The following is a 17,358-nucleotide window of genomic DNA, read 5'->3' on the forward strand; positions in this document are numbered from 1 at the left end:
GTGGAAGACCAAGAGTGACCACCCCTGCTCAGGATCGGTACATCCGGTTGCATCCCCTTCGGAATCGATTTGCTACAGCAACGGAAACTGCAGGACAAGTGCCTGGCATGAGAAGAAATTCCGACCAAACCATCAGAAATCGTCTGTGGGAGTGGGAATTCGAGCGAGACGACCAAATGTTGGACCTTTCTTGCGACGTCTACACCGTCAACGACGTGTCCGGTGGTGCAACAGGGTACAGGCATGGGATCTCAGGAACTGGCAACGCGTTTGGTTCAGCGATGAGTCACGTTTTGTTCTTCAACGACGGGATGGAAGACAACGTGTATACCGACGTCGACGTGAACGTTTTGCGCCGAACTGCGTTCGACAGGTGGACCGATTTGGTGGAGGGAGTGTCATGGTGTGGGGAGCCATATCCTACACGGGTAAATCACAGTTAGTGGTTGTCCAGGGCAATCTTACAGTAAACCGATACATAGACCAAATTCTGCGTCCTCACCTCCTCCCAACTTTGGAACGCCAGAGGGAGCTGTTCCAACATGACAACGCTCAGCCCCACACAGCACGTGCAACAGATAATTTCCTTGTTAATGAGAACATCAATGTCCTTCCAAATCGCCTCATCTCAACCCGATTGAACATTTGTGGGACGAACGTGATCGACGCATCCGTCAACGTCACCAGCGTCCCCACACACTGGCACAACTCGCCAACGCCTTACAGGAGGAATGGCGAAGAATTCCCCACTTGCGCAATCTGTGCCAGGAGGTGACGGCTGCAAGAGGTGGTGTGACCAGGTACTGACCATGACGCCCCCTTGTGGCTACACATGTGCAATGACTGAACTGAATTAACGCTGACAATGACGACAATGCTTTTGTCGATCACTGTGTCTAATTTCATTTGATTGTGTTCACGCATATTCTGTGTAGATACTTTTACATCCGCTTAATGAATGTCCTTATTTTATAACTATGCGTTTCTTTTTTTGAAGAGGGTATATTCACGAATGATGACATCAATGTCAATACACTCCCATCTCATGTTGACTATTTGTTGCTTAACAATGATTGTACTGTACAGTAAAAGACATCATGGTTTGTTCTGATTCACAGGTCAGCAGTGCGTACATGGATCGTGTTCCGTTGTCGGCCTCAGGCTCCTTCTTGTAAGTAATTTTATACCTCAACTGGTTTGACTCATTGTTATACTACTGTGCCATACAATTCATACTGCATAGACAATATGTAACCCATTATCAATCACAACAAATAAAACCCAGTTTACTTGTTATAGTTCTAGTTATAATAGGGCAGGGTTAGTCCAGTCGTCTTCTGGCCACCATTCGCAGTGCAGAGTTGCGTCTCCAAGGTAAGCTAGAAATCATAGGTTCGAATCCTGGATTCGCCCCGATTGCTACAAGATTGCAGCTGGAGATAAGCCGCGAAGACCAGCATAGCACCAAGCTTACATGCCGTGATATAGCTGCAATACTGCTCAAAGCGACCATCAACCAAACTAACAAGAAGTACGAGTGGTCTACTATGAGAATATGTCATGTGCATATATTTTTAAATATGTTTTGACTACCAAACCGTAGTGGGTTATCAGTACGGCAGCCAGTACCAGACGTAAGATATGACTAAAATGAGTAGCTAGTTGTTACAATGTGTGGCTTTGATGATTGTGTATCACCGAACCTGGATGGCGTGTATCATGGATTATGGCCTCCCTCACTGATGTGGCCGACCCTGACTCCTTTTTTTTATACATTTTTTAGCCATATAGCTGAAATATTGCAGACTTTAAAAGCATCCAGTGACTTAGTCAAAGAGAATGCACTGTGCCGTATGTTGTAATGCAGATAGCAGCACCATGCATCTAATAGAGGTGGACAAGGATGACTGCTGAGACAGTGACTATTTACAGTGCCTTCTGAATTATTTCAGCACGAAAGGTTTGGACTATGACGAAAAACTAAACAAGGGCACGTTCTTCAACTACTTCTCATGTGGAGTGGCTTGCTCCGAAGTGGAGATCGATTGTCTTACAGGTGACCACCAGGTAGGTTGCTCTCTCTGGGCCATGTCTAAATGGGATGTTGTGTCAAGGAGTTTTATTAGATCTTCAGGAATTATGGAAATGAAGCGCATGTTTTAGCACTTGCACTTTGTTAATTTGAAAATCTTGCAAAGAATAAAGTTATGCAAATGATCCATATACACCACATTACGACACACACCTTTATTTTCTTTCACATGTTTTACATGATCCGTATACACAACGGAACCATACGTACCCTACTTTCACTTTTTACGTGATCCGTATACACCACGCTGCTACACGTAACTTACTTTCACATGTTTTGCCCGATCCATGTACACCACTGCACGCACCTTACTTTCACATGTTTTGCCCGACCCATGTACACTACTACATGTACCTTACTTTCACATGTATTGCCCGATCCATGTACACTGCTACATGAACCTTACTTTCACATGTTTTGCCCGATCCATGTACACCACTGCACGCACCTTACTTTCACATGTTTTGCCCGACCCATGTACACTACTACATGTACCTTACTTTCACATGTATTGCCCGATCCATGTACACTGCTACATGAACCTTACTTTCACATGTATTGCCCGATCCATGTATACTACTACTCGCACCTTACTTTCACATGTTTTGCCCGACCCATGTACACTACTACATGTACCTTACTTTCACATGTATTGCCCGATCCATGTACACTGCTACATGAACCTTACTTTCACATGTTTTGCCCGATCCATGTACACCACTGCACGCACCTTACTTTCACATGTTTTGCCCGACCCATGTACACTACTACATGAACCTTACTTTCACATGTTTTGCCCGATCCATGTACACTGCTACATGAACCTTACTTTCACATGTTTTGCCCGATCCATGTACACCACTGCACGCACCTTACTTTCACATGTTTTGCCCGACCCATGTACACTACTACATGTACCTTACTTTCACATGTATTGCCCGATCCATGTACACTGCTACATGAACCTTACTTTCACATGTATTGCCCGATCCATGTACACTACTACTCGCACCTTACTTTCACATGTATTGCCCGATCCATGTACACTGCTACATGAACCTTACTTTCACATGTTTTGCCCGATCCATGTACACTGCTACATGAACCTTACTTTCACATGTTTTGCCCGATCCATGTACACCACTGCACGCACCTTACTTTCACATGTTTTGCCCGACCCATGTACACTACTACATGAACCTTACTTTCACATGTTTTGCCCGATCCATGTACACTGCTACATGAACCTTACTTTCACATGTTTTGCCCGATCCATGTACACCACTGCACGCACCTTACTTTCACATGTTTTGCCCGACCCATGTACACTACTACATGTACCTTACTTTCACATGTATTGCCCGATCCATGTACACTGCTACATGAACCTTACTTTCACATGTATTGCCCGATCCATGTATACTACTACTCGCACCTTACTTTCACATGTTTTGCCCGACCCATGTACACTACTACATGTACCTTACTTTCACATGTATTGCCCGATCCATGTACACTGCTACATGAACCTTACTTTCACATGTATTGCCCGATCCATGTACACTGCTACATGAACCTTACTTTCACATGTTTTGCCCGATCCATGTATACTACTACTCGCGCCTTACTTTCACATGTATTGCCCGATCCATGTACACTACTACATGTACCTTACTTTCACATGTATTGCCCGATCCATGTACACTGCTAGATGAACCTTACTTTCACATGTTTTGCCCGATCCATGTACACCACTGCACGCACCTTACTTTCACATGTTTTGCCCGACCCATGTACACTACTACATGTACCTTACTTTCACATGTATTGCCCGATCCATGTACACCACTACATGTACCTTACTTTCACATGTTTTGCCCGACCCATGTACACTACTACATGAACCTTACTTTCACATGTTTTGCCCGATCCATGTACCCTACTACACGTACCCTACTTTCACATGTTTTGCCCGACCCATGTACACTACCACTCGCACCTTACTTTCACATGTTTTGCCCGATCCATGTACACTGCTACATGAACCTTACTTTCACATGTTTTGCCCGATCCATGTACACCACTGCACGCACCTTACTTTCACATGTTTTGCCCGATCCATGTACACTACTACACGCATCTTACTTTCACATGTTTTGCCCGATCCATGGACACTACTACTCGCACCTTTCTTTCACATGTTTTGCCCGATCCATATACACTACTACGCGCACCTTACTTTCACATGTTTTGCCCGATCCATGTACACTGCTACACGTACCTTACTTTCACATGTATTGCCCGATCCATGTACACTACTACATGCACCTTACTTTCACATATTTTGCCCGATCCATGTACACTGCTACACGTACCTTACTTTCACATGTTTTGCCCGATCCATGTACACCACTACATGTACCTTACTTTCACATGTTTTGCCCGATCCATGTACACTGCTACATGAACCTTACTTTCACATGTTTTGCCCGACCCATGTACACTACTACATGTACCTTACTTTCACATGTTTTGCCCGATCCATGTACACCACTACATGTACCTTACTTTCACATGTTTTGCCCGACCCATGTACACTACTACATGTACCTTACTTTCACATGTTTTGCCTGATCCATGTACACCACTGCACGTACCTTACTTTCACATGTTTTGCCCGATCCATGTATACTACTACACGTACCTTACTTTCACATGTTTTGCCCGATCCATGTACACTACTACACGTACCCTACTTTCGCTTGTTTGACCCGATTCTACATGTACCTTTAAGTTACTATAATATGTTTTACTTCAATACAAATGTCAAATAAGTACATTGAATCAGTATATTTGACTAGATATGTATACATTACAGAACCATACGTACCTACATAAATAAAAATTTCGCTGTGGCGCTGAAATTTCTTTCAGGTTTTGCAGACTGACATTGTGATGGATGTTGGCAGAAGCCTGAACCCTTCGATCGACATCGGCCAGATTGAGGGTGCTTTCATGCAGGTAAATAAGTGCCTCGCATACCACAGTGTGGAAAGTATGTGTAGTGCAGCTGTAAGGGCGTATGTAGTGCAGCTATAGGGACGTATGTAGTGCAGCTGTGGGGACGTATGTAGTGCAGCTGTGGGGACGTATGTTGTGCAGCTGTAGGGACGTATGTATTGCAGCTGTAGGGACGTATGTAGTGCAGCTGTAGGGGCGTATGTAGTGCAGCTGTAGGGACGTATGTAGTGCAGCTGTAGGGACGTATGTGTAGTGCAGCTGTAGGGACGTATGTAGTGCAGCTGTAGGGACGTATGTAGTGCAGCTGTAGGGACGTTTGTAGTGCCGCTGTAGGGGTGTATGTAGTGCAGATGTAGGGACGTATGTAGTGCCGCTGTAGGGGTATATGTAGTGCAGATGTAGGGACGTATGTAGTGCAGTTGTAGGGACGTATGTAGTGCAGCTGTAGGGACGTATGTAGTGCAGTTGTAGGGACGTATGTAGTGCAGCTGTAGGGACGTATATAGTGCCGCTGTACAGGTGTATGTAGTGCAGCTGTAGGGACGTATGTAGTGCAGCTGTGGGGACGTATGTAGTGCAGCTGTGGGGACGTATGTTGTGCAGCTGTAGGGACGTATGTATTGCAGCTGTAGGGACGTATGTAGTGCAGCTGTAGGGGCGTATGTAGTGCAGCTGTAGGGACGTATGTAGTGCAGTTGTAGGGACGTATGTGTAGTGCAGCTGTAGGGACGTATGTAGTGCAGCTGTAGGGACGTTTGTAGTGCCGCTGTAGGGGTGTATGTAGTGCAGATGTAGGGACGTATGTAGTGCCGCTGTAGGGGTGTATGTAGTGCAGATGTAGGGACGTATGTAGTGCAGCTGTAGGGACGTATGTAGTGCAGTTGTAGGGACGTATGTAGTGCAGCTGTAGGGACGTATATAGTGCCGCTGTACAGGTGTATGTAGTGCAGATGTAGGGACGTATGTAGTGAAGCTGTAGGGACGTATGTAGTGCAGCTGTGGGGACGTATGTAGTGCAGCTGTAGGGACGTATGTAGTGCAGCTGTAGGGACGTATGTAGTGCAGCTGTAGGGACGTACCTACAAAAAGATGTTATTGCCTATCCTTCATCAACTTGCAGACAACGTTGCTCGCGTTCGATTAAAAAGCCTGGACGACCATGATAAACCCGCATTAACCAAGGTAGAACCCAAGAGATGCTGGTTACCTGCCTTCAAGTGACGTCATCGCTAAAACTAATTAGTTTCATTTATTCATTTAAAAATGGCAGATTCGTTTGAATTTGAATATATATGAATATAAGTAACTAGGGATTGCTAGGGAAATTTAACTAATGATATTCGATTTTAAAAAAATGATGTTGATTGGGCTGTGCTATTTTTTAACTTTCTTGTTATTTTACATCCATTAAATAGAAAAGGGCACGATGAAAGCAATGAAACACTAGTTATACGTTGATCGTTGTGTTTAATGGTGATACACCTGGCATTTATGTTTCTCCTTCTAATGGCAGCCATTTTGTATCAAGGTTGCATTTTATGCGTTATAAGTCGGGTGCTAAGGTAACACTTGTCAGTCCGGTTGATTCTTGTCAACACTGGGTGCCAGAAATGTGCTCCTCGCAGTTGACTCAATCACGTTCAATAATCGGCCGTACGTTGTACATGTAGCTATGCCACTCATAAACTCCATTTCATTCATATGGACTTATTAAAACAAAGGCCTGATCAAGTTCGGCAGTCAGTAGAAGAGGATTGGAACAGATTCTGTTTCTAAGTTTCCTTGCTGTTCGAGGAAGCCATATAAATGAAAGCCGTGCAATTTGACTATTCTTATATTATTTTTCATGTAATATTTTTGACTAACTGCTTGAAATTGGAGGATTGAATATTTCTGTTCTTATGTTTTCTTACTAGATAAAACCATACTTATTACATATATAACCGCCATAATTTATTCCTCAGGGATACGGGTTATTCTGTCTTGAACAGCAGAAGATCTCACCAGCAGGACTTGTCCTTACTCGAGGCCCGGGAACATACAAGATTCCAGGCTTTAAGAACATCCCGGTCACACTGAACGTCACTTTGCTGAAGGACAGCGTCAATAAACGTGCAGTATACTCTTCCAAGGTAAGCTTCCACACTTGGTGATGATAATGATGGTACGATATCTGGCATAAAGGGTCGATGTGTTTAGGTTCGTGGTTCCAAGCAACCCATGAATGACGTTATTATGAGTCGACTTTGTCATTATTGATTGGTTGTCCAGGGTCTGTGACTTAGCTTAATGTATTCCCCGACAACGAGGAACGTTGCTCACTCTGTCGACCACGTTGATCATTTACACAGGCTGCCGTATTATAATTGTTTGTTTGTTGTTTAACGCCGCACTCAGCAATATTCCAGCTATATTACGGCGGTTTGTAAAATAATCGAGTCTGGACCAGACAATCCAGTGATTAACATCATGAGCATCGATCCACGCAATTGGGATCGATGACATGTATCAACCAAGTCAGCGAGCCTGACCACCCGATCCCGTTAGTCGCCTTTGACGACAGGCATAGTCGCCTTTTACGGCAAGATGGGTTGCTGAAGACCTATTCTATCTCGGAATCTTCACGGGTCCGTATTATAATTGGACTATTGCTGACTCCGACATAAAACAACATTCACCCATGCCAATCACCCGACTGATCCAATTTGTAGGTAACCATGCCAATTCATTTTCTTATATTTGCCACCCAAAATATTTTCAAAAACAATTCATCTATGTTTTATTTTTTAAAAAAGGTTTAGGTTCTATATAGTTTTCCAACTTTAGGATATTCAATCGATTCATGATATCATCCACCAATCGATGAAAACGTATATACATTTTCTTGAAAGGCAATCATTATCATCATAAATGATTGAAACGTTCTATAGGGTATCGGTGAACCTCCTCTGTTCCTGGCGTCGTCGGTATTTTTTGCTATCAAGGACGCCATCAAATCGGCACGAAAGGACGCGGGAGAGAGCCGTGAGTTCCGTCTGGACAGTCCGGCCACGCCCGAGAAGATCCGGATGGCGTGCCGGGATCAGTTTTCCAAACAGGTGAGACGTACATGGTGTGAAGGTGAAAATAAGATGTACATGATTAACTCTGGTTATCAACGGTAGGGTGAAAGAACAATGCTCTTGCTATTATAGCTGACTAAGATGCACAAATGGTTCCAGGTAGACATGGAGACGATGTGTTTCTGCATTATTCTAATTATTCTTACCTGACAGTCATTATTGTTTTGTGTGTCTGTTGCATTTTGATACGATATACTTCTTACCTGTCTCAAAGCTGTTGTGTTTCTGCGGCATCTGGATACCTCTTGCGGGACAGGTTGTTTTGGTACGGCTGTTGTGTTGCCACTTGTTTAGATCCAGCATTTTTTGTGTGTTTTAGCCACAAAGAGTTTATCAGTTTTTTGTTAATATAAGTTGCATTGATAAAGATTATTGTTATTATTTCAGCATCTTATAGTTCATATTCCCGTGAAGATCCGGGGTAGAATAAGTCTACAACAGCCCTTGCTTGCCGTAAATGGCGACTATGATTGTCGTAAGAGGCGACTTACGGGAACGGGTGGTCAGGCTGGCTGACTTGGTAGATGCATGTCATCGTATTCCAATTGTGTAGATCGATGCTCATGATGTCAGTCACTGGATTGTCTGGATTATTTACAGACCGCCGTAATGTGGCTGGAACTGCTGAGTGCGGCGTTAAACAACAAACAAAGTTTAATTAGGCCCTCCCTTGTGTTTGTGGAGGACAAATATCCGTATCGTAAGAGCCGATTGTTTGAGGAGCAGGTTGTTACAATGTGTGGCCTGGGTGATTGTTTGTCATCGTGCCCCAAACAATCGTTGATCATACCATTAACTTCTAGTTTGTCTGGTCCGGACGCGAACTTCTGGTTTGTCTGATCCACGCGCGATCGTATTTTAGTTCCACGTAATATAGCTAGAGCGTTGCTTGCTGTGACGTTGAACAAAAACCACCCACCTCTCCACCTATCCACCCACTCACCTACTCACTGATTCATAAGTTCGGGTAGACCTTTGTCAGTGGACAAGTAATAACGTATTGTTGTTGAACTGTTTTATTTATTCATAATCTTTCCAGTATTTGTAGTATTTGTTATTGCAGTTCCCCGAAGCCGCGCAAGGCACCTACACGCCATGGTTTGTGGAACTATGAGGCGTTGGATTGGAGGGAACATGTGTCTTTTTCACAAATAATTTACACTTAATTCGAGTACATCTTTCAGGAGCAAGTGATTTGTAAGCAAATTCCTAATATTGACACATCACTTGATAACTGGTTTGTGTATACTGTGCCGCCATACATTTACATTTAGATCCATCCTCGATTGTACAGTATATTGGAAGCAATGACTCACTCTGATACTCCCCAACATAAATGAGGAGGATGTAGATCTGTCTCGGTGATAATGATTGCAATAGTTCATTTATTTCCACAAACCATTTAGATGCCAAATTTGAACATAACTCGAACGACATCGTGTAAGACTCGGCACAAACTATACAACGAACATTTTGTGCATCAAGAAATGACATGAGATGTCCCTATCAAATGTTGAATATTATATGTATGACCAAGTTGCACGGATGGCTCGAAGTACAAGTAGAATATTGATATATGATGTTTTCAAACAAAATGCTACTTTTCATCTGAAGTAGATATTGAGACAAGAACCTTCGGGCTGTGTTCAATTTACGGATTCTCTCTCCTGAGTGAATGTTTGCTCGGGACATCCAACATTTATTGACAAGGGGGAGGTAATCCATAATCCAAGTATCTTGTTAGTTGAATTACCCGAGATGAAATATGATCAGGTCTGTAAATGCAACTACATTACTGAGCTCAAGTAGCAGAGGATGTATGTCCCTAGCATATGGTGTCATCTCAACGTCAGACCTTAAAGAATGTTGTGACATATGAATAGCATGGGAGTACCGTTTCCAAGTATGCTTATTATTGTTCCGAGGCACGATTGGCACAATCGCCTATCGAATCTAAGAGTTGCGTCTTTAGGCGTGCCAGAAACCTATGACTGCAGGTTCAACTTCCAGTTTGCCCTGATTAAGCAAATATCCGTGCCCGTGGGTTTCACAAAAGTGGTCAAAGGCTAAATATAAAATTTTCATTACTTTGAGATTTCCCTTATGAAACTGACACATCGTGATGTAACTGAATTAGTGTTCAAAGAGGCGTTAAACCAGTCAATCATTGCTCCTCAGAATGTTTATTTTAGTTTTGTAGTTTCTGAAGTCTGCATATCTTTGCAGTATGCGTATCGTAAAAAGGTTATACCCATGGTGCACTAACACATCAATTGACATCCATTACTCCAAGTCGTCACGCCGAAAACCCGGGTTCGATTCCCGACATGGGTACAATGTGTGAAGCCCATTTCTGGTTTCCCCCGCCGTGATATTGCTGGAATATTGCTAAAAGCGCCGTAAAACCATACTCACTCACTCCCTCACCATTACTCCAGGGTAATAATTCAAGTAAACCATAGCCAACATGGGATGATGCCACATTCCTAGTATGACAACCAACGGTACAAGTTGAAAGACTTCAAGAACGATGGAACTGCATCCTTTCACCAAACAACATTAAAAAGCATCCCAGATCATCCCAGTGAACATTTTTAACAGATCAAGCAAATCTATTTTAGGGTATACGTTACAGCATATATTATACCATTCCACGAATCGACAGTTATATTTTTTGTACTCAAAATGAGAAAAGATAACATAAATATACAAAAATATTGTTTTATACTATATGTATTTACGCAATGTTTCACACTGGCAAAAAATAAACAATGACAAATTTACGTTTTGTGCTGTTTTATACAATGTAGCTAACACACTCTGCAATTACTTGTGTTCAGAGGCCTAAAACATATTAGGTTGCGCTGCGGTCCAAGACGCCGCAATTCAGTGTACAGACTTGCGTCTTAAGGCTGTGCCAGTATTCGCTATCTGAGATTCTACCCGATCACAATTAAAAGTCCATGTCAACACTATAATCGTAGTGTGACTTTCAATATGCATGACCGCCTCCGTGGTCTAGTGGTAGAGCGTTCCGTCCCGGAGAGCGGAAGGTCCGGGGTTCGATTCCCGACCACGTCATACCAAAAGACGTAAAAAGATAGTACTTGTTGTTACCCTGTCTGGCGCTCGACTTTAAGGGGCCAAAAACAAGGACTGGTCGGCTCGGAGTCAGTATAGTGTGTCTGAGTGGGGTATTCATGTTAAACTGCGACATGGTATCTCAGTGTGCTTGCACTATAAATCGGCATCAGTCCGGTCAACAAGCAACAACAACCTTGAAGGATGGCATCATCACCTGAACAAGAGCGCCCAGAAGACTCACCCTAACATCTTCGAGGAAGTGAATCTTCTGAAACGTGAACAATCTCTAACAGAAGTGAGGATTGAGCAGCTAGGCGCTCACCCAAGAGCACCTGCTCGGAAGAGAAAATACCGAGTGATTGACTCTAGACTCCGTGCCTTGAAAGAAGATCTGTTGAACCAATTGACGACAACAATGGACTACACTGACGATGTGGCAGATCTGCTGCACTGGGAATGAACTGAATTATTACATAAATGATAAAATGTATGTCTATATACATCTTCAAATACATGCATGATATATGATATGTTGTACTATACTTGTTATATATTGACTTTGTTGCCCAGATTAAATAGTGTCCTCATTTCATTGGTGTTTTCTTTGTAATTAACAAGTACCGGGAAGGCGATCATCTGCCATAATAAGAATTTTTGTGATGACCGGGAAGGCGAACGTAATTTCTAACTCTGAGGGATTGATTTTCGCCTTCCCGGCCCATAACCAACCACACACACACGTGCATGCACGTCGCTATAAAAGTGCAATAATCTTGGACGCGACGTTAATCCCCATTTCACCTCACGTATTAATAGGCGTGTAATCAAGATTATAGTTAAAGAATATACAATGACCTTTTGTTTTTCCAACAAACATACGAAAGTTCAAACACCAGTAAGACGAGAGCGAGTGCTATTCCTATTCCAGTTATATAGAATGCACTTTGTACATCCACGAGGCGTATCGGCTGACCCTTGCGCTGCTTCAAGACACACTTGGATCGTGATGGCCACCACTTCTTTCTCCACAGGTCCATCAGACCAGTTTCATAGAAAGACAGCACCCTGCAACAATGTGGAAGTTTAACATACCAATAATAAGGTCAGATTATTAAAGAATTTTGTTTACGAATCCGCCGACTCCAAAATTCTGAAATGTGAAGAAAATACTTGTAAAGTTGTTGCTTTTTTTTTAGTGCGCCGACCAGCTTTAAGTAAAATTTTAAAAACAAAACTATCGCTATCAAGAGAAATATATTTTTAAAAATATTGTAATTATATCTTGATGAAATAAATATATCTTAAAACTTCAAAACACAAAGAATCCTGGCGAATCGCGAGGGAAAACTAAACTCTGAATTTCTTTATTTGAAATTGAATCTTTGTAATTTTTATATTTTTGACATACCGATTTGCTTTGATGGGCCAAAAATCCGTACACTCCCCAACAAAGTCTGGCCTAACATAAATAAACAGTACGGCAAGAAAATAGACAAGTTGTTTTGTTTAAGAACGTGTTTTATTTGTTTGAGTGCGGCGTTAAGCAAGAAAAAATGTTTCAATTTCGGTGGAGGTTGTACAGCTTTAAACATTTCATTGGTGATTGGTGATGAGCACGCCGTCGGGTACGATGATGATACGCAATCAACCAAGTTACCGAGTCCGACCAACCGATCCATTAAGTCGCCTCTTACGGCCCCGTTCTACAAAGCGATCGTAGCGCTAAGACGATTGTAACTCACATACCGTAACATAAACTTATGATAGTCTTAGCTCTACGGTCGCTTTGTGGAGCGGGTCCAGTACATGTTGCAGAAGACCTATTCTAAAATGGAATCTATACGGAGTTTGAGTCGGTGAACAATGGCAATTTAAAATCTACGATGGTGACTTTTACACCACTGTTTCCTCTGAGAATGATCATGCATTTAACGTGGTTTATTTGCAGTACATTGTTGCATTTCTTACATCCGATCATGGGTACCTATTATCATTTATCTATTACCTTTATAATCCCTAGAAGATGGGGAATCATGTTGATAGAGTTAAGACGTTTGTTTGTTGTTTAACGCCGCACAGCTATATGGCGGCCGTCTGTACATAATCGAGTGATTGACCATCAACCATGTCAGCGAGCCTGACTACCCGATCCCGTTAGTCACCTTTTACAAGCAAAGTCGCCCTTTTCTACGAGCATGGGTTGCTGAAAACCTATTCTACCCTGTATCGCCAAGGGTTAACGTAAGATGGTAGAACGCTTACGCGACTGGCTATGGTAGCACTGACAGTTACAGTATGAGAGTGAATGTCGTTTTACAACGCAGTCGGCAATTATCCTGTCAGACGACCTGTAAGTAGTCCTACACACCGATCTCATTTAAATCAAATCTTTTACTCCGATACGGCACCTCTGTGTAAAGGTCGGAGAACGCCTCCATAGGAAGCCGGGTCAATTTTCAATTTTCTTGTCGGCCAATCAGTGTCTAGGTTTCTAAATTGTAAATTATCGGTACAAGTGAGCAAAGCATTCGGACCAGTATTTCTAATTTCTGCATCTGGAAAGCCTGTTGTTACTGAGCTACATGCCACCTCGACACAAAAGGGAAAATCATTGAAAGAATGTTTCTATTCTGCGTGGGGTTTCTTTTGTTCAAACAGCAATGTCAGTATCGAGCTGGTAAATCGACCCTTGCCATTCAGGGTTCAGCTGACACGACCTTCTACGAGATGTCCTCAGATACAGAGAGGTGTCGTATCGAGGTAAATTATCTCAATTTACCTATGTCGAACATACCAGTGGTACACATCATCAGAAGCTATCTACGCTTTGGGGTACGATGCCACAAGATCCTCCATGTCACTCACCATACCCCATCGATCCGAACTAGTCATTCCACACGACTATCATGTCTTGCTGTCTATATTAGAACCGATATTTACAATGAAATGCGACCACTATGGGGAACGGAAGTAACAACAGTATAAAGCAAACACTGGTAGAGAAAAAGCTATTAGAGTCTGCAATTTTCAATACTTTACTATTTCCCCCTCAAATATGAAAGTGATATACGTAAGCCGATGTTATAACTAATATGAAATGTTATTTCGTTCACTGGCTGAGACATAATCTTGAATTGTCTTGTTTTTCTCTCATTGGTATATTGTTAACTGGAAACAAACGGAACACTGATACTACAGCTTCGACTGCCTTCGTAGTTGAAGGGGGCGGTCGGGTAGCCTAGTGGTTAAAGCGTTCGCTCGTCACCCCGAAGACCCGGGTTCGATTCCCGACATGGGTAAAATATGTGAAGCCCATTTCTGGTGTCCCCCGCCGTGATATTGCTGGAATATTGCTAAAAGCGGCGTAAAACCATACTCACTCACTCACTCATAGTTAAAGCCAACTCATGATACAACGGAAGTCAGAAACAGAAATACTAGTTTCACAATTTCAGAGTAGATGAGCAATACGTGTGTTCTAATTAACAGGACAAAGACTAAATATTTTGTGTTCCCCTAAACTTATTTTAGCCAGAATACAACATCGTGTGTCATGGTGTATAATATCATTGTATACTCACTGATCCGAGAATATTTTTGTTAGTTCTGAATGTTTTGGCAGAGCGAAGCTTGTGTATGATGGAACAAGTGTCTCCTTCATGACGGTCAGGTCGCAGTTATCAACCATCCACAGGCCGAAAAGGAGCCGAGGACCAATAAATGCATATGATCCGGCCTTCACCTTTTGTAAATGCACATCAAGGTCTTTGCTGAGATGTGATGGGTCCTTTTTTGCGAATTCTTTTATTCGCTTACCCATTGTCGTATACAAGGGAATTGTCGTACCCTGTCAAAGGAAGATCTCTATAACACGGAGCATCACATAGATGAAAGATTTAAATGATATATTGGCTTGTAAATGATGTGCCAGCGAAAAGACAAATGTATGCAATGGCTTGATGTTAACCACTTTTGTGAAATCAGCGAGTATCTGTTTTATCATATTGCAGTGAATCTGTTATTTAAGCTCCAGTCAAGCGGATACAGACAAGGTTGTTTTCAGATTGTTGATTGTCATATGAAATGTAATTGTTCTGATGATTAACGTCAACGTAAGTAATATTAAAAAGCATATATAGAGAACAGTTCAACAAATGCAGCCCAATTCAAAACCTCAATAACACTCACTGGTACAGTAAAACAACTTCATATCCTCATCCTCATCAGTTCTGCAAACAAGCAGAAGGGTCATATGGCAGCAGTGTTTCCTTACCTCAAAGAAAGTATCATACGAAGAGCCTCCAACATAACCATATGTGTAGTCGCCCCGATTGACTATGTCCTCGAGTCCGTCGGATAGCGGATGTTCTACGTTGATGGTTAGAAACGCTATGAGGTTGCCACTGTAGACAGTTGCCATGATGAAGCTGAACAGCCACCAGAACGACATCATCACGTTGCCAGGGCGGGAACGCGGAGGGTCAACACCACCTAGGGTAATCTTTTATCAGTAAATGTTTACCACGTCTTGCAAAATGCTGGCAATCACTATCGGATTTGGCATGTTTTTATTTTATTTGTTCCATGGCACAGTTAGTAATATTCCAAATATATCAAGGAGGTCTGTAAAAAATCGAGTCAGACACTGGACAGACAAAATATTGGTTTATATAATAAGCAACAAGGTGGGTGCCGTACTGGTACCCACAGCAAAAAAAGGTCATCGATGCTGATCACCGATCCAGTAAACTCGTCTATTACGACAAGCACTATAGTGATGAGGAACTGTAGAATTGGATGTCTATTTTCATAATTTTAACTTCCTAAAATACACACGTCCTAAAGTCTGGTGGTTCTTCTGATTCTTCGTATGTCTTGGCATGGCGTATGGCGCACGATGTTTCTAATCATAGTTCCTCATATACCCATTTTCTAAAGGAAGGTTCAAACCCACATCTTTCCCAAACCAACAAAATAATTGTCTAGTGTTGTCATTAATACACCGGCATGGAATAAATCCAGTTTGGCTTTCATGGATAAGCAGTCGGAGAGTTCTCTTAATCCTTATAGTAATGCAAAAACTAATTATTTTAGAAATTGTATTCAAAAAGAGATTGACTGCATGTTTTTAAATGATCTCCTGTTTTACTAGTTTATGGTGTACGAGTTTTATAACTCTATTATCCATTGTCATTGTCAACAGCATTAATCTTTAACACCTCTTATAAACACTAGTATCTAGAAATAAAAAAAATGAGATCGTTCTTGGTTGTTTATTAAAAATTCAATTGGAAATCAATCTGGTCCTGGACTTGTTATTTTTCATTGACTTAACGACTACAGCTGTTTCTTCAATGTTCACATATTGTTCTTGTTGCTGAATGTTTATCTAAAGTAGGCACTTACATAGTATTGAGTATAATCTTATTGACCTCATCAATAGGTACGATTGAAGTGTAAATACGTTGATAGAATAGTTTCTTTTCATCTAGTTTATTTGGCCCATCGAGGATTTCTTTTTATTTATAAGACTATATACATGTAATGAGTTTACTTTTATGCTTTCTATTTGCAAGATGGCAGAACGTTTTCTCCTTCTTTGTACCATTGTGTCCTTTTTCTGATGCAAACATGATACAAGAATTAGCGATATCATAGCATACCTACGACTCTAAAATACGGAAATGTGTTCATCCGGATGGCTTGAGATAGCACGGTACCGTCCTGATTAACGGAGTGTATAATAATAATAATAATAATAATAATAATAATAATAATAATAATTGATTTGTAAAGCGCCTAATATCAATCGACAGTTGCTCACTGGCGCTGTGACAAAGTTAAAATGTAATGTCTATGTACATATGCCAACAATCAGGAGATCTATTGAAAAGCTGAAGTGAAGAAGTGGGTTTTGAGGAGAGACTTAAACGTTTCCTTAGGAGCAGAGTTTCTCAGATTCAAAGGCAAAGAGTTCCATAACTGTGGACTGCAAAAGGAGAAGGCACGGTCAGACATAGCAGAAGTATACGATCCAGA

At 41.8% G+C, this 17,358-nt stretch overlaps 2 protein-coding genes across 6 annotated transcripts in view; one reads left to right on the plus strand and one right to left on the minus strand.

Moving 5' to 3' along the window:
• LOC124131799 (xanthine dehydrogenase/oxidase-like) overlaps positions 1-11,012 on the plus strand; it is a 65,816-nt gene extending 54,804 nt beyond the window's left edge. For 4 of the 5 annotated variants that reach the window (XM_048403621.1, XM_048403623.1, XM_048403624.1 and 1 more), the window contains 5 exons: positions 1,119-1,171; positions 1,953-2,067; positions 5,027-5,113; positions 7,078-7,245; positions 8,044-8,657. In XM_048403621.1, coding sequence (XP_048259578.1) covers positions 1,119-1,171; positions 1,953-2,067; positions 5,027-5,113; positions 7,078-7,245; positions 8,044-8,277 — 657 coding nt within the window. In that variant the 3' untranslated portion in view covers positions 8,278-8,657. Of the gene's footprint in view, positions 1-1,118; positions 1,172-1,952; positions 2,068-5,026; positions 5,114-7,077; positions 7,246-8,043; positions 8,658-9,298 lie in introns of those variants that run through there. The other variant, XM_048403622.1, reaches the window with a different exon arrangement.
• Positions 11,013-11,494: 482 nt separating this feature from the next.
• The window catches only part of LOC125384323 (glutamate receptor ionotropic, kainate 3-like), a 39,220-nt gene continuing 33,356 nt past the window's right edge, over positions 11,495-17,358 (minus strand). The window contains exons 10-13 of the mRNA XM_048403301.1: positions 15,593-15,810; positions 14,901-15,061; positions 12,270-12,384; positions 11,495-11,587 (exon numbers count right to left, since the gene is read on the minus strand). Of these exons, the coding sequence (XP_048259258.1) occupies positions 11,495-11,587; positions 12,270-12,384; positions 14,901-15,061; positions 15,593-15,810 (587 nt within the window). The remainder of the gene's footprint in view (positions 11,588-12,269; positions 12,385-14,900; positions 15,062-15,592; positions 15,811-17,358) is intronic.

Source organism: Haliotis rufescens, unplaced genomic scaffold (genome assembly GCF_023055435.1).
Source record: "Haliotis rufescens isolate VD_foot unplaced genomic scaffold, xgHalRufe1.0.p SCAF_3, whole genome shotgun sequence".
Lineage (NCBI taxonomy): Eukaryota > Metazoa > Mollusca > Gastropoda > Lepetellida > Haliotidae > Haliotis > Haliotis rufescens.